The 24,712-nt window shown below is 38.6% G+C and overlaps 1 protein-coding gene across 1 annotated transcript in view; it reads right to left on the minus strand.

Moving 5' to 3' along the window:
• USH2A (usherin) overlaps positions 1 to 24,712 on the minus strand; it is an 833,496-nt gene that overhangs the window by 421,884 nt on the left and 386,900 nt on the right. Inside the window, exons 31-32 of the mRNA XM_059039022.2 lie at positions 16,274 to 16,387; positions 13,971 to 14,132 (exon numbers count right to left, since the gene is read on the minus strand). Of these exons, the coding sequence (XP_058895005.1) occupies positions 13,971 to 14,132; positions 16,274 to 16,387 (276 nt within the window). The remainder of the gene's footprint in view (positions 1 to 13,970; positions 14,133 to 16,273; positions 16,388 to 24,712) is intronic.

Genomic DNA, 24,712 nt, shown 5'->3' on the forward strand with positions numbered 1-24,712 from the left:
AAAAAAGTAAAAATCACAAACACATGGATGCTAAACAATACATTACTAAATAACCAATACGTCACTGAATAAATCAAAGAGGAGATAAAAAAATACCTAGAGACAAATGACAACGAAGACACAATGATCCAAAACATATGGGATGCAGCAAAAGCAGTTCTAAGAGAGAAAGGTGTAGCAATACAAACCTACCTCAAGAAACAAGAAAATTCTGAAATAAACAATCTAACCTTACACCTAAAGGAACTAGAGAAAGAAGAACACACAAAACCCAAAGTTAGTAGAAGGCAAGAAATAATAAAGATCAGAGCAGAAATAAATGAAATAGAAATAAAGAAAACAAGAGCAAAGATGAATAAAACTAAAAGCTGGTTGTTTGAGAAGATAAACAAGATTGATAAACCTTTAGCCAAACTCACCAAGAAAAAGAGGGAGAGGACTCAAATCAATAAAATTATAAATGAAAAGGGAGAAGTTACAAGGGACACTGCAGAAATACAAAGCATCCTAAGAGACTACTGCAAGCAACTCTACGCCAATAACATGGACAACCTGGAAGAAATGGACAAACTCTTAGAAAGGTATAACCTTCCAAGACTGAACCAGGAAGAAAGAGAAAATATGAACAGACCAATCACAAGTAATGAAATTGAAATTGTGGTTAAAAATCTTCCAACAAACAGAAGTCAAGGAACAGATGGCTTCATGGGTGAATTTTATCAAACATTTGACAAGAGCTAACACCCATTCTTCTCAAACTCTTCCAAACACTGCAGAGGAAGGAACACTCCCAAATTCATTCTCCAAGGCCACCATCACCCTGACACCAAACCAGACAAAGATACTACAAAAAAAAGAAAATTACAGACCAATATCACTGATGAATATAGATGCAAAAATCCTCAAAATAATAGCAAAGAGAATCAAACAACACATTAAAAGGATCATACACCACGATCAAGTGGGATTTATCCCAGGGATGCAAGGATTCTTCAATATATGCAAATCAATCAATGTGATATACCATATTAACAAACTGAAGAAGAAAATCCATGTGATGATCTCAATAGATACATTAAAAGTTTCTGACAAAATTCACCACCCATTTATGATAAAAAACTCTCCAGAAAGTGGGCATAGAGAGAACGTACCTCAGCATAATAAAGGCCATATATGACAGACCGACAGCCAACATTGTTCTCAATGGTGAAAAGCTGAAAGCATTTCCTCTAAGATCTAGAAAAAGACAAGGATGTCCACTCTCACCACTATTATTCAACATAGTTTTGGAAGTCCTAGCCATGGCAAACAGAGAAGAAAAAAGAAATAAAAGGGATACAAATTGGAAAAGAAGAAGTAAAACTGTCAGTCTTTGCAGATGACATGATACCATACATAGAGAATCCTAAAGATGCCACCAGAAAACTACTAGAGCTAATCAATGAATCTGGTAAAGCTGAAGGATACAAAATGAGTGCACAGAAATCTCTTGCATTCCTATACAGTAACAATGAAAACTCAGAAAGAGAAATTAAGGAAACAATCCCATTCACCATTGCAACATAAAGAATAAAATATCTAGGCATAAACCTATTTAAGAAGGTAAAAGACCTGTACTCAGAAAAGTATAAGACACTGATGAAAGAAATCAAAGATGACACAGATGGAGAGATATACCATGTTCTTGGATTAGAAGAATCAACAGTGTGAAAATGACTCTACCTCCCAAAGCAATCTACAGATTCAATGCACTCCCTATCAAATTGCCAATGTCATTTTTTACAGAACTAGAAAAAAAATCTTAAAATTTGTATGGAGACACAAAAGACCTCAAATAGCCAAAGCAATCTTAAGGGGGGGGGGGGGAAACAGAGCTGGAGGAATCAGACTACCTGACTTCCAACTATACTACAAAACTACAGTAATCAAGATAGTATGGTACTGGCACAAAAACAGAAATATAGATCAATGGAACAGGATAGAAAGCCCAGAGGTAAACCCATGCACGTATGGTCAACTAATCTATGACAAAAGAGGTAAGGATATATGATGGAGAAAAGACAGCCTCCTCAATAAGTGGTGGTGGGAAAACTGGACAGCTACATGTAAAAGAATGAAATTAGAACACTCCCTAACACCATACACAAAAATAAACTCAAAACAGATTAAAGACCTAAATAAAATCAAAACAGATTAAAGACACTATAAAACTCTTAGAGGAAAACATAGGAAGAACACTCTTTGACATAAACCACAGCAAGATTTTTTTGACCCACCTCCCAGAGTAATGGAAATAAAAACAAAAATAAACAAATGGGACCTAATGAAACTTAAAAGCTTTTGCACAGCAAAGGAAACTATAAACAAGATGAAAAGAGAACCCTCAGAATGGGAGAATAATTTGCAAACGAATCAATGGACAAAGGATTAATCTCCAAAATATATAAACAGCTTATGCAACTCAGTATCACAAAAACAACCCAATCAACAAATGGACAGAAGACCTAAATAGACATCTCTCCAAAGAAGACATACAGACGGCCAAGAGGCACATGAAAAGCTGCTCAACATCACTATTTACTAGTGAAATTCAGACCAAAACTACAATGAGATATCACCTCACACCGGTCAGAATGGGCATCATCAGAAAATGTGCAAACAACAAATGCTGGAGAGGGTGTTGAGAAAAAGGAACCCTCTTGCACTGCTGGTGGGAATGTAAATTGATGCAGCCACTATGGAGAACAGTATGGAGGTTCCTTTAAAATCTAAAAATAGAATTACCATATGACCCAGCCATCCCACTACTGGGCATATACCCAGAGAAAACCATAATTCAAAAAGACACTTGCACCCCAATGTTCATTGCAGCACTATTTACAATAGCCAGGTCATGGAAGCAACCTAAATGCTCATGGACAGACGAATGGATAAAGAAGATGTGGTACATGTATACGATGGAATATTACTCAGCCATAAAATGGAACGAAACTGGATCATTTGTAACAATGTGGATAGATCTAGAGACTGTCATACAGAGTGAAATAAGGGAAGAAAGGGAAAAACAAAAATCGTATATTAACGCATATATGTGGAATCTAGAAAAATGGTACAGATGAACCAGTTTGCAAGGCAGAAATAGAGACACAGCTGTAGAGAACAAACATATGGACACCAAGGGGGGAAGCGGGGGAGGGGGGTGATGGTGGCATGAATTGGGAGATTGGGATTGACATATATACACGAATATATATGAAATAGATAAGAACCTGCTGTATAAAAAAAAAATAAAATTCAAAAAATAAAATAAGGCTTCCCTGGTGGAGCAGTGGTTGAGAGTCCACCTTCCGATGCAGGGGACACAGGTTCGTGCCCCTGTCCGGGAAGATCCCACATGCCGCGGAGTGGCTGGGCCCGTGAGCCATGGCCACTGAGCCTGCGCGTCCGGAGCCTGTGCTCCGCAATGAGAGGGGCCACAACAGTGAGAGGCCCGCGTACCACAAAAAATAATAATAATAATAATAAACAAATAAATAAATAAATAAAAATAAAATAAAATCGATAACCAACAAGGACCTACTGTATAGCACAGGGAACTCAGCTCAGTATTCTGTAAAAACCTAACTGGGAAAAGAATTTGAAAAAGAATAGACACATGTATATGTATAACTGAATCACTTTGTTGTACACCTGAAACTAACACAACATTGTTAATCAACTATACTCCAACAGAAAAGTTAAAAAAAAAAAAGATGAAGTCATCAGGGTGGGCCCTAATCCAATATGACTTGCGTTCTTATAAAAAGGGGAAATTTCCACACAGGCAGCACACAAGGAGAATGCCATGTGAAGATGAAGGCAGAGATCAGGGAGATGCTTCTACAAGTCACAGAACACCAACGATTGCCAGCAAACCACCAGAAGCTAGGGGACAGGCCTGAAACAGATTCTCCCTTACAGCCCCTAGAAGGGACCAACCCTCACCAACACAATGATACAGGACTTCTAGCCTCAGGAACTCTTGAGACAATCAATTTCTGTTGTTTAATCCACCCCGCGATACTCTGTTATAGCAGCCCTAGCAAATTTACACAAGTAGTTTAGCCAAAAGAGAATTTGCTACATATTGGATAATTAAATGAAAAATTCTATGAAGCTACAGGAACAGCCTACCTCATTAAAACTGTTTACCACATTTAGCATATTAATTACTTCTGAATTATGCATCGGTGTTTGTTGTCATTTACTTTAAAATATTGATTTACTGATTCTCAGTGTTCGTCAATTTAATTCAATTCATTTCAACTCAATCCAATAAGAGATTATTAGAGGACAGTTGGGTTCTTATTCCTAGGCTACCTACGATAGCGATCATGAAAATAAATAACACGATAACTGTACTCAGTGCACCTACACTCTTGTTTGGAATCGAGATTTATCACGTTTAAAATAAGTTACTATTGCAAGACAGAATGTATTCAAGTGACAAATTTGTAGGAAAATGATAAGAAACTGTGAATCAAAGGAAGATGTGGGAATTGAGCTAGATCATCATATATGGGTAACATTTTAATGGGGGTCGATCGTGCTAGAGGAATGGAGAATACCACACTTGATACTGGCTAGAAGGCAATGAGTAAGGTGATCTACCTGATTAAATAGCACAGTAAAGAGTAGAGAGAAATAACAGATAAGTACTGATAGGTAAATGCAATCAGATTCCTGAAATATCCATTCTACCAATTTTATTATATATATTAAAATTGGGAAAAGTACTACAAAAATTCAGATGATATCCAAACTGTAGTAAATTTAAAGGATAAAAAGACTCCTTAAAAAAAAGGAAAGAAAACACTAGAATCCCATTACTGGGAGATAAGCACTGTTAAGACTTTGGTGTATATCCCTAGACATACCTATTCATATACATATGTATTCACATCCATGCATACATACACATGTGTACACACATATATTTTACTAAAATAGATTCACATATTACGTGCTGTTGAAGTGTTTGTTTTCAACAGCTTTCCACATTATTAAATATTCTTCTACAGCATCCTGAGGTGTATGGCCACACAATATTCCATTAGTGGACACTTAGAAGTTTTTTGCTGGTGAACACAGGCCAGTGATTCCATGTGCTAAGTTCTAATTTCATAGATGAAGCTTCTCTATAGTTAGTTCCCAGTTCTGGACTTGGAGAAGGAGGTAGATGTTTCATTTTACAAATATTCCAATGGCTTTCTGGAAGGTAGCACTCTAACAGCTGACACTGTCATAGCAACAGCTTGGAGGTCAGAGGGTTCAGGATATATGTGCAGGAATACAAAGGACTGTCCCACTGATTCACTCTCCCTCCTCCATCCTCCAAAAGAAACCGGTGAAGAAAGAACACACTGTCTGATTCCATTCATATGAAATACAGAACAGCAAAACAAACAAAACAATGTATCCTAAATGACCAGGAAAGCAGTCACCTGAGTCAAGAGATAAGACATGAGGGCACAAATGGGGGGCCTCTAGGGTGCCAATCATGTTCTGTGTCTTGATCTGGGTGCTGGTTCCATGGATGTGTTCAGTTTGAGAATATTCATCAAGCTGTATACTTAAGATATGTTTTTGGTGTCAATTTATCATTCAGTTAAGAAGCTTTAAGAAATAAATTTAAAATAATGGCAGTTCTTAATGCTCAACATGGCAGGCAGGTTCTATTTGGAAAGCTCTCCATGCAAGTAAGCATTTGTAAGTCAGACAGAGAAAGAGAAATATCATATGATATCGCTTATATGTGGGATCTAAAAAGAAATGATACAAATGAACGTCTTTACAAAACAGAAACGGACTCTCAGACTTAGAGAATGAATTTATGGTTCCCGGGCGGGGAGGGTGGGGGGAAGGGATACTCAGGGAGTTTGGGACTGACATGTACACACGGCTATATTTAAAAAGGATAACCAACAAGGACCTACTGTGTAGCGCAGGGAACTCTGCTCAATGTTATGTGGCAGTCTGGATGGGAGGGGGTGTCTGGGGGAGAATGGATACATGTATATACATGGCGGAGTCGCTTTGCTGTGCACTTGAAACTATCACAACATTGTTAATTGGCTATACTCCAGTATAAAATAATGGTTTTTTTTTTTTTTTAAAGAAAGAAGACATTCCATCACCTTTTAAAGGATTTAACTCCACTCACTACTTTTCTAACTGGATCTGATTCCCACTATTCCTCTGAAATCCCGTCAAATAGAGAGCCTTTTCCTACCACTTAAGAGTATAATATTCATCAATTAGGTTAACAGATCACAGGTAATATTTGAGTACAGATCTTAAAATATAAATTTAAACATATTTAAGTTCTTCACATACTTGTGCACTGGAGAAGCATCTTAAAGTAAGAATGACACTTTGGTTGTATTGTTTACAACCACAACTGATATTTAAACATTCTGTACAAGTTATTTCACTTCACTTGACCCTTTGTTAGTAAGTAAACAGGGCTTTTTTTTTTAAATAAGTAATTTTTTAAAAAAAATTTATATAAATGGTGTCATACTGCACATATCATTCAACAACTGGCTTTTTTCATCTTACAATTTGTTTTTGAGATCTAACAATGTTAATATAGACCCAGTACATCTCCTTTCTGTTTTTTTTTAACATCTTTATTGGAGTATAATTGCTTTACAATGGCGTGTTAGTTTCTGCTTTACAACAAAGACAGGGCTTTTTAAAGTAAAGCATCCATTGTTTGTTAACCCAAGGATCAGGGCTGTGGCTAAACCTTAAGCAACTCTTCTGGAGTCTTTGATCACAGAGTTAGCAGCTTAGTAACCTGGCCTCTGAAGGCTTTCACTTCTTTCCATTAGTTGGACTTTTTTCCTTGTGTCCTCAAGGTTTCTTAGACTTTGTATAATTTAACACTATATGTCAGTGACATCAAAAGGGCACAAAGTATGAAGTAGTTTGTAATAGGGAGGCACCATCACTCATAGATGAGATCACTGCCTTACCTGAAAACCCTCACATGCTCTGTCTTCTTAATACTCTGCCTTATGGGTTAGAACACAAGCATGTTAACAGTATTCCCCTCAGTAACATTACTTCATGTAAGAGGAGTGATTTACAATCAATGCATTGTGCTATTCAAAAATGCAAAATGAAAGAAAATATCAAGGTTAAAGTGAAGTTTTGTTTTGCTAAGAAAAGATGTTTTGTAAGCCGTCAGTGTGAATGAATATAATTTAGCTCAAATTTGTAGAGTGTTGATAGGGTTTCTTATAATGCTTGGTTAGAAGTACCTAACCTTTGAACACCTTTTTTCATTGTGCCATAAGCAATACAGCTTCTTCTATCATAAATGTCTCATCGTAAGACTTAAGTGTTTGGAAGGTTCAAGATGAACATTTCTATTTTGCTGTTTATACATGGTTCTTTCTGACCTTGGCAAATAAGACCAAACAAAACGTTTTAGCACTTTTAGTGGTTAAAGATATAAATACTTACTGTCTATCTGAGTTTACCAGAAATTCATCTGCTTTTCCTCTCTGTCTTCTCTCTGTCTCTCTCTGCCTCTGCCTCTGTCTACTGTCTCTCTCTCATACTCTCTCTCTCTCTCTCTCACTCACACACACACACACACACACACACACACACTCCTTATGCCACTATTATCCTTGTCTAACTGGCTCAGTCTTAGTGATAGAATCTCAGGTCCTAATGGCGATGGGAAGATGCCATCAGTGGTGATAGCAATCAGTCACTCTTATTCAATCACAAGACTACTATAGATTTATGAGATAATACACTTGAAAATGTTCATGTTTTAAGGTTTGGTGTCAGATATAATTTTTAGGGAAGCCCTTTTGACATCTCCCGCTTTGAAATTTTCGCATTCGTAAGCAGCAAAGGTTTAGGTTGGGTTAACTGAGAACCATTTACATAGTAAGAAAAGAGGTGTCCCGAGGGATCCCTATTCTTTCCTCACCGGTCAGCACAACTCACATAAACCTCCTCGTCATGCCCGTAGTAGACTTCTTCAGGCTACCTCCACCTTGCTCTCCTTGTTTCCAAACACTTTGTAGGCTTCTGTGAACTATCTCACGAACTTCTTAAAGATTGCCTGTTTCTCGTAGGGCGCGCATTTAAAATGAGAATGATCTGGTTGGCTAGTTTGGATGGGCATCATCAATCAGGAAGCTATCTAGCCTGAACTTTGAAACGATCCCAGTATGTTGTGAACAGACTCACAAAAGGTTTCTTTCCTCCTCCCCCTTTATGAACATACAGTAGGTACACACACATCTTAAGTGGCACCACAATAGCTCTGCTGGTGATATCAATGTAGGTCCTTCAATCTTGCAATAATGTTTTTAATCATAAGCTTTAAAGCACAATTGTTTTTACCTTGAAATTCTTAAAAATCTGTTAGGAGACAGAAATAAGAGATTAATGGAGATCTTGCAAAAAAAAGATAAATGGCACCACCAGAACACCACAAAACTGGGGGGAAAATTAATTGAACCCATACTTTTGATAAATATTTATTTTTTGCAGGAGAAAAATGCATACTAGTTTAAGCTGTCATTATACTAACCTACAGCCTATTTTTCATATTATTAGTAATACATAATGTGGTAGTTTATATTCAAAAATAAAACTAGAATGTATATACCTCATGTATTTATCCAGAAATACCCCAAGGTTACTATGGTTACGAAAAATCCATTACCTTTGAATACAGAATGAAAAAGTTTGACTTCAAGTGTGTGCTATTTATTATAGCGAACATCAACAGCCTTCGGGAGGTTCTCTAACTGGATTCATTTTTCAGTGTCATAACTGACCCACCATTTTACTAGCTCATGGCCTATGCAAGGCAAAAATTTGAACCGTATGCATTTTTAAATACATTTTGTACTAACTCAAGGTGCAGCACTGCCTTTGACTTTTAATGCTTCATATTTAAGAGAAAGAAGAAAAACATTCCAGCCACCTAGATGCTAAGTGGCTTTTGAATTGAAATGCATTTACTTTGACCTGTATCCACCATGGTGGCAAGAACCACTTTTTTACGCATAACGGAAAAATGTTTGTTCTATGTGGAAACTTAAAAGGAAGCTATGAATAAATGGAGTAGGAGTGAGAAAGGAAAGGTTGACACCTTGAATATTTAGGAGGGGACATTAAGCCAAGTCATTAAGGAAGTGTTTGATGGTGTAGAAGACAAAGAACTGTAAATAGTGCAGGTGGCGGTAGGCAGGATGAAACACAGCTCTTGAAGTAGTTTCAAACGGAATCCTCACCCCTATCAAATTTTTCTTCATCCATACTATAATCAGCTGAATCAAATCTAAATCGCTAATCATCACACAAAAGTACGCAGTAAACCAGTAGCTAAACATGCAAATAAAAATAATATTTTCAGGTTGTAAAACTGTCAAAGATGTAAGGATGTAACACTCACTGTCTATGAACTTTTCTGGAAAACAACGCAAAAATGTATATCAAATATTCTGAAAAAGTTTGCTACCTTTGACTTAGCTATTCCCCATTTAGAGATCTAGCAAACAAAGATTTATGTACAGTAATATTTATCACAAAATATTTAAAATGAGATAAATTAGAAATTTTGAATTTTTAAGTGGTTAAATGCATTAATGTACATTCATAAGATGGAATATAACATTATTAAAGTATTTCAAGATAGTTTTAGAAAAATCCTTGTGGTGTGAGATATATTCATAGTAAGGGAATATGCAAGGATTCCAAATTATACATTACAGCTCAATTTTGTGAAAATGAATAAAGTGCTGGAAGGAATTACATCAAATACTAAGAGTTTCTATCTGCAAGGTGGGATTATCAGGTATTAGATATCTGCATATTTTAAATTATCTTCAGTAAGCATATGTTACTTATATAACTAAAAAATGCTATCAATTATTTCTCCAACCTAGTAGACTACATCTTTCATTTCTCAGTCTCTCTATGAATTGACATTTCAGCACTGGAGAGATCCATTTCATTGACCCTAAACTCTTGCTATTACTGACAGCACCAGCTAGAATAGAATAGAATAGAATAGAATAGAATAGAATAGAATAGAATAGAAGTTCCATCCACAAGCTACTCAGAATGGAAAGGACATTAAACCACAAAAATCCTGGCACAAAGACAAGCAACAAGTACCAATGGCATCGTGGATACATTTTATGATGAAAAGTGGCAGGATTTAAAATGTCTGTAGAGGCTAAAGTGAGACCAAATGCTAGAGCAGTTTTCTCCATCAGTTTTCTCTGGGCTGACTTCAACCAGCCAGATTCCCTTTCCCATTCTTCTTTTCTGTGATTCCTAGTGGACAGGTGAATTTTGAAGACATAAATGACCTAAATGTAATGTGTATCACAGATACAAAATCTTGAAAGAGTTGAAAGAGATCTAAAAGACCATTTTATTGAACTTGCATGCCATTGGAGAATCTCAAGAAAAGTGGACATTCAGCAGAAAACACTCACTTTTGGGTGCTATTACAAACTGAATTGTGTCCTCCAAAATTTACATGTTGAAGCCTTAACCCCCAATGTGACTACATTTGGAGATAGGGCTTTTTTTAAATTCAATTTTTTATTGTATACTGGAGTATAGTTGATTTAGAGAGATTGGGCTTTTAAAGAGGTGATGAAGGTTAGCTGAGGTTATAGGGATAGGACCCTAATCCAATGGTTCTGATGCCCCTAAAGGAAGAGGAAGAGACAGCAGGGGTGTACACATAAGAAAGACCATGTGAGGATGCAGGGAGAAAGTGGCTGTCTGCAAGTCAAGGAGAGAGGCCCCAAGAGAAACCAAACCTGCCAACACCTTGATCTTGGACTTCTAGCCTCCAGAACTGTGAGAAATAAATTTCCGTTGTTTAAGCCACCCTGTCTGTGGTATTTGGGTACGGCAGCCCTAGAAGATTAACATAGGTGCTCTGGGGTTTGTATTCAAGCTTCCATCTCCCTTCAGAGTTGTGAGGAATAATAAAATGTGTTCAATAAGTAGCATGTGTAGAGATGAAATGTATGGACTTTGAGGCCAGAGAGACCCAGATTTGAATCAGTTCTTCCAATTACCGACTAGGATTTCTTGGCGTCTCTGGGCCTCAGCTTTGCTGGCTATGACACTTGAATCATTATGTACAACTTTGAACCCCATCGAAACGTTTTTGGCTTAGTTCCTCTCCTTAGTGACCCATACTGTATTCCTACTGTACTTCGTATCTTCTGCCATTTGGAGATAAAAGCAACAAGAAGTATAGTTGCCTTTGAGATGCCAAGGAGGTCACAGGAAAAAATGTTATGAGTCTTACCAGAGAAATAATCTTTAAAAATCTACCTGAAGGATGAACAGTACCGAAGAAACCATTATCCCTGTAGTTAGAGAAGACAGTTAAGGACTCTATAAAAATATTCCACTTTCTTTATATTATATGTGGGGCATCTCTTATACTCTGCTAACATTTGCCATGATCTTTCAATGCAGATACTATAGTCACATGGGTCTGTTAAGGATTCGAGTCAACGGAATACAGAATTAGTTTCATTTTTTAGGTGGTATGAGAAATCAGAAATCAATTCTAGCCTCCTCTCCTCCCCAGCCTGTTCTTTTTCTGGCTTTGGAGTGTCACCTCATGTGGCATCATGCACATTTTGGAAATCTTCAAGGCCCACACTTTGAGACCCGCCATCACACACCACTTCTCTGTGGACTAGATCAGCATTCGCTTCTGCACAGAAAAGGGATCTTAGTTTCTTTTTCTCTGGTTTCTACCTTTTCTCGCCTCTCTTTTCCCTATTGCTTTTTCTTTAATCCACCCTACTCCTACTCCCTACCCACTCCCCCAATTTGCAATCTTCTTTCTTTGTTCCCAGGAGTCATCTGACTTCATTCATTCACTTATTCAGCACTGTTTGTTCTATACCTTCTCTGTAATCAGTCCTGGAGATGCAGTAATGAACAAGGCAGACATGGCCCTGTCCTTATGACGCCCATGGTTTAGTAGGGCAAACTGACAAGTAAACAAACAGCCTCATTCAAGACAATGCAAACCAAAACAAGGGGGGGGGCATAAAGGCACTCAGTGAGCACACAGAGGGCATACCTAAGTCATATTTTGGAGTCTGAGAGGGCTTCTCGGAGGAAATGTCTACAGTGGGCTTAAAAGGTGTGCTTTCCCCATTACGCGTGATGACAATTTTGGTTCTACAGAAGTATTTTGTGTAATAATGATTAATATATGGGTCAAATTCATTCCATGATGTGTTTTCATTTCTTCTGAAATAATTTCTATGGCCAATAACTTTTAGTTAAAATAACGCCTTCAGGTAATCCTAGGCCAAGGGTAATCTATTTTTGTTTTAGTATTTATTTTTTACTTTATTCTCTCTACTAAGTTTACTAAGAATGTGCTAGGTGTTTTCATAGTTCTAGTTCCCTTCAAAATCCTGAAAATTGCAGTTATTTCTATTTTACTGTTTCAGAAACTAAGTCTCAGAAGTTAAATAACTTGTTTTAAGACCGCATACCCATCATTATTCAGAATACTTGAGATGGTATCAAAGTCTACCTCTCACAGGCTATGTGGCCTGAAGGAAGTTGCTTAACCTTTCTGTGCCTGAATTTCCTCATTTGTAAAATGGGGGTAACGATAACACCTACCTCACAGAATAAGTATTACAGAATTCTATCCAACCATGATGAATGAAATACAGAAGTAATAGTTCTTGTGCTTTGAAGCCTCTCAGACTAGAGAGGATACAAAAAATATAAATTCAGAGAACTCAGTTAGATGAATGCCACGGCCCTGTCCCAATATGCCTCATTCCTGCATCTGTATGTGTTGCCATGAAATCATGAGCATCGAGGGGCTGAGGGGAGGCAATGTCTGGCTGGTTCTCTGTTACAACCTTAGTACCTGGCATTAATGTGAAGGAGTGAATACATAAACAATTGATCCTATCTCTGATGCTAACCTGTTCATGAAGAATTTAATCTCTCTAAGGCCTCAGTTTTTCATCAATCAATATGTGATTAATGATATCTCACCTAATAGTCACATATAATATCTAAAATATCATAAAATATATAACCACTATTACCATACAGATATAAACACCATCCAGGCACCAGACAACATACATAATACAGGCCTCGTGTTTCACAAGGTTTCCAACAATTCACTTTTCTTAAGTGTCATGACACTTTATAATATGATCTAAGCAGATATACTATGTTTCTTCCCAAATGGTCTCAAGTTCAAACCACACTGAGCCACACTTCTGAGTCTTAAGCTTATTCCACATTCATGAGGATTGTAAAGTGGTTAATTCATGTGCCAGTGGCATTCGTCTGAAATGACATCATTGCCTCAATTGGATTGACATGACATCAACTGAATTGAAATGACATCGCTGTACTGCGAGCACGGCTGGGGAGCGCACCGGGTCCCAGCTTCGATCTTGGGATCAGTTAGAGGCAGAGAAGGCATATGCTGAGCTGTCTGTGTTGACATTATACATTTCCAAACCCCCCTCTGCACCTGTGCAAAGGTATATTAGTAGAAGGATTCAGGTAAGGAGTGGTGGGACCTTGGTAGAGAACATGCAGTAAGACAGCCTTGGGGGAGGGGGAAGGGAGCCAGCGTGAGCCCTTTTCCATTTTCCCAGCTTTGGCTTCACTGTAAGTGTAATGTAACCACAAAGGCCATGGAATTTTAGTGATTTAACAGGAGACAAAACTAAGTAACCCAACTTTTGAAACTGTATTCTCAGATAACTATTTTATATATATATATATAACATATATATATAATATATATACTATATACTCAAATATATATTAATTTGTAAGTATATATAATATATACTAATATATAGTCTTTAATATAGACTATAACTATTTACTGATACCTATACAAGTCTTACCTGTGACTGTGTAGTTCTCTCCATTGCCTGAATAGATCAGCATCCCATCCATATATAAAGAGTACTGAGTTATAATACCATTTGCCTTTTTGGGTGGATTCCAGGAGAGTAACAAAGAATTGGGAAGGGATTTGGCTCCTGGTGGCTGAACCTCTTGTGGTGCTGTGGGAAAAATTAAAAAGATATAGAGAGTCTAATTTTAGTTTACTTTTCTAATTCAAGCTTTTCAGACCCAAACCAATAAATCATGGAATAAACCGGAAATCCCATGCATGGAAATGTTCCTGATTCATGGGCAGCTTGTCAGTAATTGCTTTAGGAACAGTACTAAATACCTGTCCTGAATTTATGAGAATTTGCCTCAATGATGGACGGGGAGTATTTACACCAGTTCACTTTACTGATGCTTGTGTTACTTCATCACAAGTATTATTAACCCATAATCTCTACTTGGGCTGTGTGTTTTAAAGCAAATTAGACAGAATCCCTACCCTTGAGGAGCTTTTGATCTAAGATAGGCAATGCCAGGGAGAGCAGTTCATAATCGATATTAAAAAACCTATATGTAGCCATAGAAATAGCCAGAAAATACAGAATTAAATTAACTACATATGAAAACTACAATATATGTGAGGTTTTTTTTTTTTTTTTTTTTTAGTAAAGGGGGCCTGTTCATTTTCTGTAATGGTCAATGAACTGGAGTCACAGGAACTAAAAAAACTTTTAGAAATTGATACTAAACATACCTATCGTTCAGTAAATTAGTAATAAATTTAAGGAAAACCTAGAAATTGGGAAATCCTGAAGTAAAGGAAAGACAATGGTGAACTGAATGAGCAGGAATCCCTCTGGGGTTGAGCTGTGAAGTAGGTTTGGAGGGTACCAGGGAAGACATGGACAGAGGATGTAGTGGATGTGGAGAAAAGACTGAGATATAGGACAATCTGTGCCATATTGAAGTTGGTGGAAGTAATTGGAAAAGGGAATAATGATATATGCCTCAGCAGAAGCAAAGACACAATAAGAAAAACAGTGCGAGTCTTGGTAGACCAGATGGAGAGAACATTGAGAAAACATGGAAAATGGGTCACCAATGCTGTAGCCCAAGTGAGGGTGGTCTGCTGAGGTCAGGTTCAAGGCATGAAGAACAAATTGTCAGAAGAAGGATTTTACAAACTCTTGTTTTCTTTTCTGTCCTGGTTTCATCAGATGAGCCATTGTCTTCTTTTTTTTTTTTTTTTTTTTTTGCCACCTGGTGTGGCATGCGGGATCTTAGTTCCCTGACCAGGGATAGAACCTGTGCCCCCTGCATTGGGAGCGCAGAGTCTTAACCACTGAACTGCCAGGGAAGTGCCTCCACTGTCTTTCTTTACACATTTTCTGTGCGAGTGGTACTTGCTTTAAGGATTTAAAAGAAGGAGGCGGGAAGAAGAGGAAGTGGGTAAGGCGGGGTGGAGGGATAGTGAAAAAGAGAGAGACCGGCAGACTCTTTTTCCCTAAAGATCAAGGTTTTAAGCCTCCTGAATAACTTTACCACTAGACAGTTAGAGAAATGTGTTAATCCCGCTCATCCAGAAGAGAGAAATACGAAGTAACTAACAATGCTTTAAATGACTTGAGAGCTGTTATTTCTTGAAGAGATGCATTCTGATGCTTGAGCAAAGCTTTCGCTTTAGAGTGCTAAAATATTTTCTATTTCCCACTGCCTTCCTAAATGTATGCTTTCTGAAACATTAATGTATGACAACCGTTCGTAAGTTCCAAGTACAACAAAAGTGCGACTTGAGCCGCAAGGAACCAGGCCGTGATGAATAATGCCTCGATTGGCGTTCGGAGGTTCTATCGCACTGAAATAATTGTTGCTCGTGCTGGTGTTTAGCAGTTAAAAGAGACCACGGAAATCAACCGTTTGATTCTCAATTTCCTACTGTGCCATACAATCAATTCTTTTTAGTCAGACTGTCTCGAGATTTACTTCTGAGCCGTAGTGAAATGAGGAAGCTTTCATTAATCTTTCAGATGCTTCATATTAATGACAAGGCTCTTGCACGAACGATGTAACAGCAATTAAAAAGCCCATTAATCTGCATTACGGCTATTAAAGATGCATGTCATTAAAGGGTATGGAGTTTGATTCATTTTTGCTCCCCCCCAAAAACCGGAGCAATTCTGGCCTGGCAATGCACTTTGTCATCAAATTAGGTTGGGGTTTTGTAGCACATGGCCTTGCAGCATTTAGCTCTTCTCCTATTTTATTATTCATGACTGAAACGGGGAAGTCAAGACCTTTGAAATTACTTTACCTTCTTGTGGAGTAGAGACGTTCAGTGCATGCGAGCTCTCGGTACAGCCAGCCAGAGTGCAAGCAGCTAGGGTTACTGCATAGTTTTTGAAGGGTAGCAAGCCTGTCAATATGCCTGTAATAAAAGGGGACAAAAAGAGGTTTGCGTGTTTACCAGAAGTAGCTATACAGAGTATTGTGTGTGTGTGTGTGTAAGAAAGGGGGGTAGAGACACAGAGATATAGAAAACAAAAACATATGCTTCTTGAATTCATTTTCCTGCCTGTGTGCTGATTGCAGAATGGTGTGACTAGCAAGAAAAAGTTTAGTCAGAAAGAGAGAAACAGATATCGTATATTAACACGTATATGTGGAATCTGAAAAAACTGGTATAGACGATCTTATTTACAAAGCAGAAATAGAGACACAGATGTAGAGAACATATGTATGGATACCAAGGGGGAAAGGGGGGCGGTGGGAGGAATTGGGAGATTGGGATTGACATATATACACTATTGATACTATGTATAAAATAGATAACTAATGAGAACCTACTGTATAGCACAGAACTTTACTCAGTGCTCTGTGGTGACCTAAGTGGGAAGGGAATCCAAAAAAAGAGGAGATATATGAATACGTATGGCTGATTCACTCTACTGTACAGTAGAAACTAACACAACATTGTAAAGCAACTATACTCCAAAAAATTTTTTTGAAAAAAGAGAGAGAGAGAGACCTGCTTATTGTTAAGACAGCTCTGAATAGCATTTTCCCAAATGTGCTTCTCGGACGCTAATGTCCCCGAGATGTTTCCCCTGTAAAAATGGGGGATTCCACATATAGTTCGTAAAGCAGAGCCCAGTGTACCTGATAGTGAAGATGGCCATCATCCCATTTCAAGATACTAGACCTCCTGCAGAAACAAAACTCTCTCATTTTCTTTTACCTCCCATTTTTCAACCTTATTTAACTAGAGAGTCCTTCTTATGCGACATCTATTAACACACATTAGGAGATGCTACTCCCAAGAGTGACTTCATTATTTTAACGGTAGGGTACACGTATACAGACTATTTATTCACGTTGCAGCTAACAAATATGCAAATCAACATAGTTGAACAGTTAGCCAATTAAATAATTATGCTTTTGTACTTCTTGCAAAATTTAGTTTATTTAATTAAGACACCTGTCTTAAACAGAAGCATTGCCCACAGAAGTGTTGAATTAACATGACTTGGTGGTGGATATATAAGACTTGTTCCACAATTAAAGGTGCCTGCAGAAACTAAAACACATTTTTTTTTTTACTGGTGTTTATAATCAAGGCAGAGGCTCTTTATTTAGTTAATCCCGTGAATTAAAGAAGTATCAAAAATATAATTTGTGTATTTGCTCACCGTTGTTTTCTGTTGCAGGTTTTATAGTTTTACTCGCTAAACACATAGACTGCCATCATTCTCATAAAAAGATGGTCCTACTCGTAGTTTCCCTTTATCGAGTAAACCTTGATTGTTTTAATGAACTGGTATTGATGACAGCTTGCATCATTCAACAACAAATTTTAAAATACATGTTTGCCAATTCCCTTTCCCCAGTAGAAAGGATAAAATATTAAAAGAGCAAAGATCAGGATGAAGCAAAGACCACAGCCCTTGTTTGCTTTGGCCCCTTCTCACTTGCCCTCAGTCCCCAGTGTTTCCTGCAAGTCTTTATTCTAGCAGCTCCCCCCAGCATCCCCCTCGGCTACCCAACCCTCTCGGCTGCACTTGGCACCAGCATCTTAGCCCGCGGCCAAAGAAGACAGCAAGCCAATGAACTAACACACACACACACGTGTGACCATCTCAGGCCAAATGCAGCTCTAATTTCAAAACGCCTTCACGTCGTCACCTTCTGCTTTCCCTCACTCCTGCCACTGTGACTGTCATTTCCTCTTGATTCTCCCAGATCATGACCCACATTCTGAGCTCAGTTTTTAAAAAGAGGTTATTTCTCCTTCCACTAAAAGTCTTAAAGGAAAGCTTACAGCATCACATATACATCTTCATCATGTAATGATGTCGCAGTTAAGAGCAAAGATGCTCGCGCCAGATCGCTCGGGTCCAGATGTCAGTTCTACTACTGATTTGTTGTATGGGTTTGGGCAAGTTGCTCAGACCTCTGCGCCTTAGTTTCCTCATCTGTAAACAGATAATGATCGCATCTATCTCGAAGAAGAGGCCTCATAGGGATAATATAGTATCATGGGGATATGAGATGGGGTTATTACAGTATTCACCCCCAAGTGTTACTATCAAGATTAAATGAGTTGGGGACTACAGCATGCTCAATGCAGAGCCGTGTAAGGGGAGAACTCTAGCACAGAGCCTTGGTAGCCCAAGCTATGCTACCATTCCAACTCAGTTTCTGCCTGCACTGTACTATTAAATATTGATTTTTATCTCGTCAAGATCACTAGTGACCCCTTACACACCAGACCAAGTAACCCTTCTGCAGTCCTTATTCTCCTCTACTTACTAGATTTTGCCTTGTACAGATGCCGTCTGGGCCACGGAATTTTCCCAAGGAGTCCTCCTAAATTACTGAAGGCTCCTTGTTTTTTGTTTTTTGACCAACTCATCTTCCTTTCACAGTCCCTTAATTTTTTTTTTTTTTTTTTTTTTAACAAGGTCGGGTCCTCAGGCTTCTTTCTTCTTCTAAACATTTGCCTTCATTAGTTCATCAAGCCTCGTCTCTCACTTATATCTGCAGACTTCACATCTCTCCTCCAAGCTCCGGTTCTGCATTTCTACCTGCAGGCCGTGTATCCCACGTGGATGTTCAGCTAGCATTTCACTCTCAACCTGACCCAATCAAGACCCAACAGTCGAAATTATTTTGCAAACTTCCCTCTTGCTATTTCTTTTTTTTTAAAATTTTTATCGGAGTAGAGTTGATATACAATGTTATGTTAGTTTCAGGTATACAGTAAAGTGAATCAGTTATCCATATACACATATCCATTCTGATTTAGATTCTTTTCCCATATAGGTTATTACAGAATATTGAGTAGAGTTCCCTTTGTTATACAGTAGGTCCTTACTAGTTATCTATTTTCTACATGGTAGTGTGTATATGTTAATCATGGATGGACCTAGAGATTATCATATTAAGTGAAGTCACTCAGACAGAAAAAGAGTAATATCACATGGTATCACTTATATGTGGAATCTAGAAAAGGGTACAAATGAACTTATTTACAAAACAGAAATAGAGTCACAGATGTAGAAAACAAACTTATGGCTACCAGAGGTGAAGTGGGGGGAGGGATAAATTAGGAGACTGGGATTAACATATACACACTGCTATTTTTCCCATTTCTTAATACCTCCGTCATGATACTAAATTCCAGGTTCAAAACTAACGTGTCCTTGTGAGATATATCCCAGCCATTTTATCCTTTGAAAATCTTTGGCATTTGTCATGTCTCTCCTATCGCCAAGTTCAAATCTATCAATACTACAAGTCTAAACAAGATGAGTTGCATGTCTGAATTAGTATAATGCCATACTAACAAGTAATGAATCGGCCCCCAGAAAATAAAATTTTTAATCCTACAGTGAGCAAGGAAAATATGTTGGGACATGAAATGTTTCCTTTGTTCATCAGCTAAAAACCTAGGTGGCATTGCTTCTCATAGGTGGCCCTGACCTAGCTGGGGCACAGATATATTGTGTCACAAAAGGCACAGTGGCTGTATACAGTTTGATGCTTTGCAATCTTTAGCATGAAGGTGCGTCATACATCCAGATAATTATCATTGGGAAACATAAAAAGCAGTTCCATTATGTTGCAAAATACCTTCCCTGAGATATTCTTTCTTTCCAAATCATAGCTGAAGCGCAATGTTGGAATTGTGACTATTGTACCAACTTAACAAGAAGGTTATTAGTGGAGACTTTAAGAAGGATCAGGTCAAGCCAGATACTGAGTTCACATTCACGAAATGGTCTTTGGTGCTTTATTTAACCTTTCTTGCCTTCATTAAATGAGGCACTTTGTGTGTATAGGTTTATCACGAAATTCCTTTGCTAATTTCTTCCCCCCTTTAACCTTAAGGACCTTAAAAAACAGGCAATATTCCTCTCAGCAAACGTGCATTCTTCAGTTTGTGCTTCAGTGGAGAAGTTTACCAAATTGTATTTCATAGAAAAATCCCAATATTCTGAAAGAAAGATGCTGGAGAGAAACCGGATCATCTTTCAGGCCATTTATCAAAGTGCTCACATTTCCTATCTCCAGGCAGGTGAAACAACAATAATAAACACTGAGAAACGAGAGCTGCAAAATAGAAAACAGAGAAGGAGGAGAAGAAAGCTGATGTTTTGGCTCTTGCCAGCTTCAAATCGCAGGTAGAAAGTTTTGGGTGGCTTGTAAATCACGTTTTCAAAAACTGTACCGTACTTTCTGAGTCTGAGGTGGCCTTTCTTTCCTATTTGCAGCGGGGATCTTGCTCATAATGTTGTGTCTCAGAGACAAAGTTTGTCAAACCATCGGAATAATTCCCCCCCGATACAGGTTAGTATCGTCGACTTCAGTAAGAAGAGCAGCGTCATGACTGAGCGTTTTCTCTCCTCTCGTCGGGTTACGCTGAGGTTGGGGTAGGAGAAGGGGCTGGCCGACCAAGCGGTCCTCACGAAATCAGAATAACGACCAAGTCATCCTACTGCCTGAGACGTGTGGTTTCTCTCTTTTGTTTCTCAGTATGGAGAGTTTTTACCAGGATGCATGAAAGTTAATGCTTATAAAAAGTTCTGCTATTACCAAAAAATAAACATATTCTCCCCGAGACTAGGCAAGGTAGCCTTTCTTTCTTGGATATATCCCTAGAGACCATTGAGTGATTGGCCAAATGGTCTTCCGTTAAGTGTCAGAGTCAGACTTAGATTACACACTCTCCAGAAAACATGGTGGTACTATGACAGCATATCATTACCAAACAATTATTTATTAACTTTCCTTCTATGCTTCTGGGAAAGGTGCTATAGACTACAGCTGATCTTTACAAGGTTTCTAATCTAAGAAAATATTAGAGCTAGAAGGACCCTGATGCTAACGATAATACACAGATTAAATACATAAAGCAAAATGCTTGCATACAGGTCAAGTGGACAAGGGCATTTATAGGATGCAGAGCTGCCAGTCCAAGATGATAGGGGATCTATGTTTAATTAAAGGCAAAGAGGAAAAAAGGATAATCATCGAAAGTACATTTCCGTATTATATTTAAAAGAATACTGAAAAACATACAGAGTGACATATTTATAAAGGAATCCCAGAGAGAAAACTATGGCATATACACTGTATTCTATGTCCACAGAAAACCCAATAAGATAAAATGGGGCGGTCTCCTTGATGATCCTTAGAGTGTTTAAAATAAAGAAGCATATCCTGACGGTGAAAACTTTTAAGATTGGTTTGGATCTGAGCCCCTTTTCTCTGGCAGACCTCACAGAGGAGTCTTTTTACCCTTTGAATCTGAGACTGTTCCTACCTCGAGGCAGGCCAGATGACCTCTCCGATTCCCTTTTCGCCGCAAAACTCTGTGAAATCAGAAAATTGTCTCAACCATGTCAGGAAACCTGCCAGTCTCTTTTGATAATGGAAGAGGGTGAGCTGAAAACACATTCCATAAGCATAAAGGAAGCATTATTGATGTCTTAAAAGTGTTAGGATCCCATGAAACACAGGAGTGTTGGTATCCGGATTAAAATCATTGGCACCAGCAGTACCAAAACTGTCACTGCTAAGCGATAATGCATTTTGCATTAATGCTTAACATTGAGAAATCCTGCCGGGCCGCACCAAGGGAGTTTGAAGTAAAGTAAGTATAGTCCCTTTGAATTGCAGTCCTGCGGAGCTCGGTGGGTGCAGAAAGCCCAAGCCGAAAGAACAGGGGCACGAATGCGACTTCAGGGGTGGCAGGACATCACAGGAGGAAATTTAAGAGCCCTAGTGCGTTAGGTTCTAGGTTCTAAGAGCCCTGTGTGCTCTGAGGGTTTCCACCTAGCAGAGGGGAAGAGCCTTCTCCTCGAGAATCGTGCAGTTTAAAGTCCCTCGCGATGATCTTGGGAGCTCCTTGAATGCAGAGGGCATGACCTTTTGCTTCTTTACTTGTCCTGTTTTCCAGCAGTTATTACGAGGGTTTACCAAAGGTGGACCCTTGATGTTTGCCCCAAACATAAAGACCTTTCATCCTCTTAGCTCACTCAGCTGTCTGCCTCACTATAAGAGATGCTCACTCCCGTCCTACCCTTTCCAGGGAGCTAGGCAAAGGAACAGACATTGTTTCTTTTGACTGATAGATTATTATTTCCAACACTTGGTTTCCTGCGCTCGAACCTCAAGTTTCAAAGGAGCGGAAGAGACATATTAATAACTGGAGGTGGCCTGACTACCTAAGAGAAAATCACTGTGGAGCTGACACCAGCTGTGCAAGCTTTTGTGCCTCTAATAAAACTGTAGGCTGAGAAGCAGGAAAACAACAGAGGAGTCGGCTTTGCCACCGAGATTTTTATGATTAACTACTCTGACTCAATGCAGACAAGTATAAATGCTCGGCCTGGAAACCGAGCCTGAGACACAAGACAAAATGGCATCCTTTTCAAAGCCCAACACGTTTTGGAGGAGAAAAAGTGTCTCTGTGTCTATTTACATCCCTGAGCACACTCCTCCCCCCCTCCCTCCCCCCCCGCCCACCCTCAGCTGCCAACCTAGGTGTTTGGCCGGCACCCACTGTAATCTGTTCTCCTTCATTATGTTAATCTGTGGGCGGAAAGATTTCTGTCATCTTCGAATCGCTTGTACAGCAATGGTAAACACCTTGGCCTGTCTGTAATTGGACAGGTGTCTGCATTGATGTCACCCAGCTTTTAATTCAATTAAAGAACTGGCTGCTCTGCTCTCATTATCCACCCATTTCTGTTGCACTCTCAGTCTGGCGATGAAATCTGCACACAGCCATCATCTACCCCGAGTCCAAAGTCTGTGGTCTCCATGCAAAGATCATGCAGAATATTTCGAACGGACCCCAACGGTCCAAGTGTACTTTCCTGTTAGCAAAGGCATTTGGAATAAGATGAAGAATTTGTTCTCTCTCTCTCTTTCTTTACCTTTAAATTCTCTATTGTCTAAACGGTGTCTTCTAACTACTGGCCAGTAATTAGGAGCTGTCCAGCAAAAAGAAAAGCAGTCTCTAGCTTCCCCTCCCCAGGGCTTTCCTCCATCTCAAGAGAACTCATCAGAGTACAATGTTCTTATTTATTTGCTGGCATTTCACATTTGGATCAAGGAAGTGAGGGTGGGGAAGAGCAAGGCATTTATTAAGAGGGCCATCTGGTAAGGGATCCCACACAGGCAGAGCTGAGACTGCTACCTAGGGACACTGTAGAAGAACCCACTTTTAACAGAAAGCCAGCCAGGGGAAGGAGAGCTGAAAAGAAGGGGACTTTTCTGGCTCAAGATTCTGCTGCAGTGCTGAGAAATCCTAAATTTTAAGTCTCCTACATCTCAGAATGAGTTTTGAGCCACAAACTAACCCAGCGGATGGATGAAAGAGACTAAATCAATCCAACATGTCGTGATTTCTGGCCATTTAAAGGAACCTCTGAAAATAAAGTTCTAACGCAGACATTGTGACACAGTAACCTCCTGAAACTGAATAGTGACATTTGTTAAATATGGATGAAAATTCAACGGTCTAACAGAGATCTGGAAACGCACCAGGGTGCTTCTCCTCTGGTTCTTAGTAGCCTAGGAAAGCGGCATTGGTGGTCGTTGTCTTTGGGGTAATAGTTTAAATAAAAATAAGGATCTCTAAGGTTTATAAAATGAAAGTCAATTTTCATTTTAATCAAAAGGTAGAACAGCAAATGAGCTTAACCCAAACCTAACGTAACCCTTTGGAAAGTAAAACTAATGTTTTACATATAATTTCTTGCAAATGGATTTTCTGACCTTATTTAAAATTTCTAGTACTAGAGAACACCTTGGATCAAAGACTAAACAGATTTCAATGCTTACAAACAGGAAAAACAAAATTGTTTATTCTCTCATTTTTTTAAATAAAATATAGGGTCTAATCCTAGTAGAATGGTTGAAACAAGTGATTTTAATTGACCTCAAAGCATTATCCAGTTAAGATTCTCTCAGTAGGCTTATAGCTAACTTCACATTTTTCATCAATGCCTTCATGGTGAGAACTACAGAGTCTCTGTCATTTTGCTTCTTATTCTGCAATTGGTTTGAATCCACCCACTCATGTGAACTCTTTATGGAGCATAAAGGGCCGTCACTGATATCACTAGAATTCTCCCAGAAAATATCAGACTTGACTAAGCAGGGAGTCAGGCAAGGAGACAGGAGGAAAAGAAAACTAAATGAGAAAGGAAAGTCATCCCTTATTGACCAGTGTCCTAGGTCC

This window comes from Kogia breviceps, chromosome 1 (assembly GCF_026419965.1).
Source record: "Kogia breviceps isolate mKogBre1 chromosome 1, mKogBre1 haplotype 1, whole genome shotgun sequence".
Lineage (NCBI taxonomy): Eukaryota > Metazoa > Chordata > Mammalia > Artiodactyla > Physeteridae > Kogia > Kogia breviceps.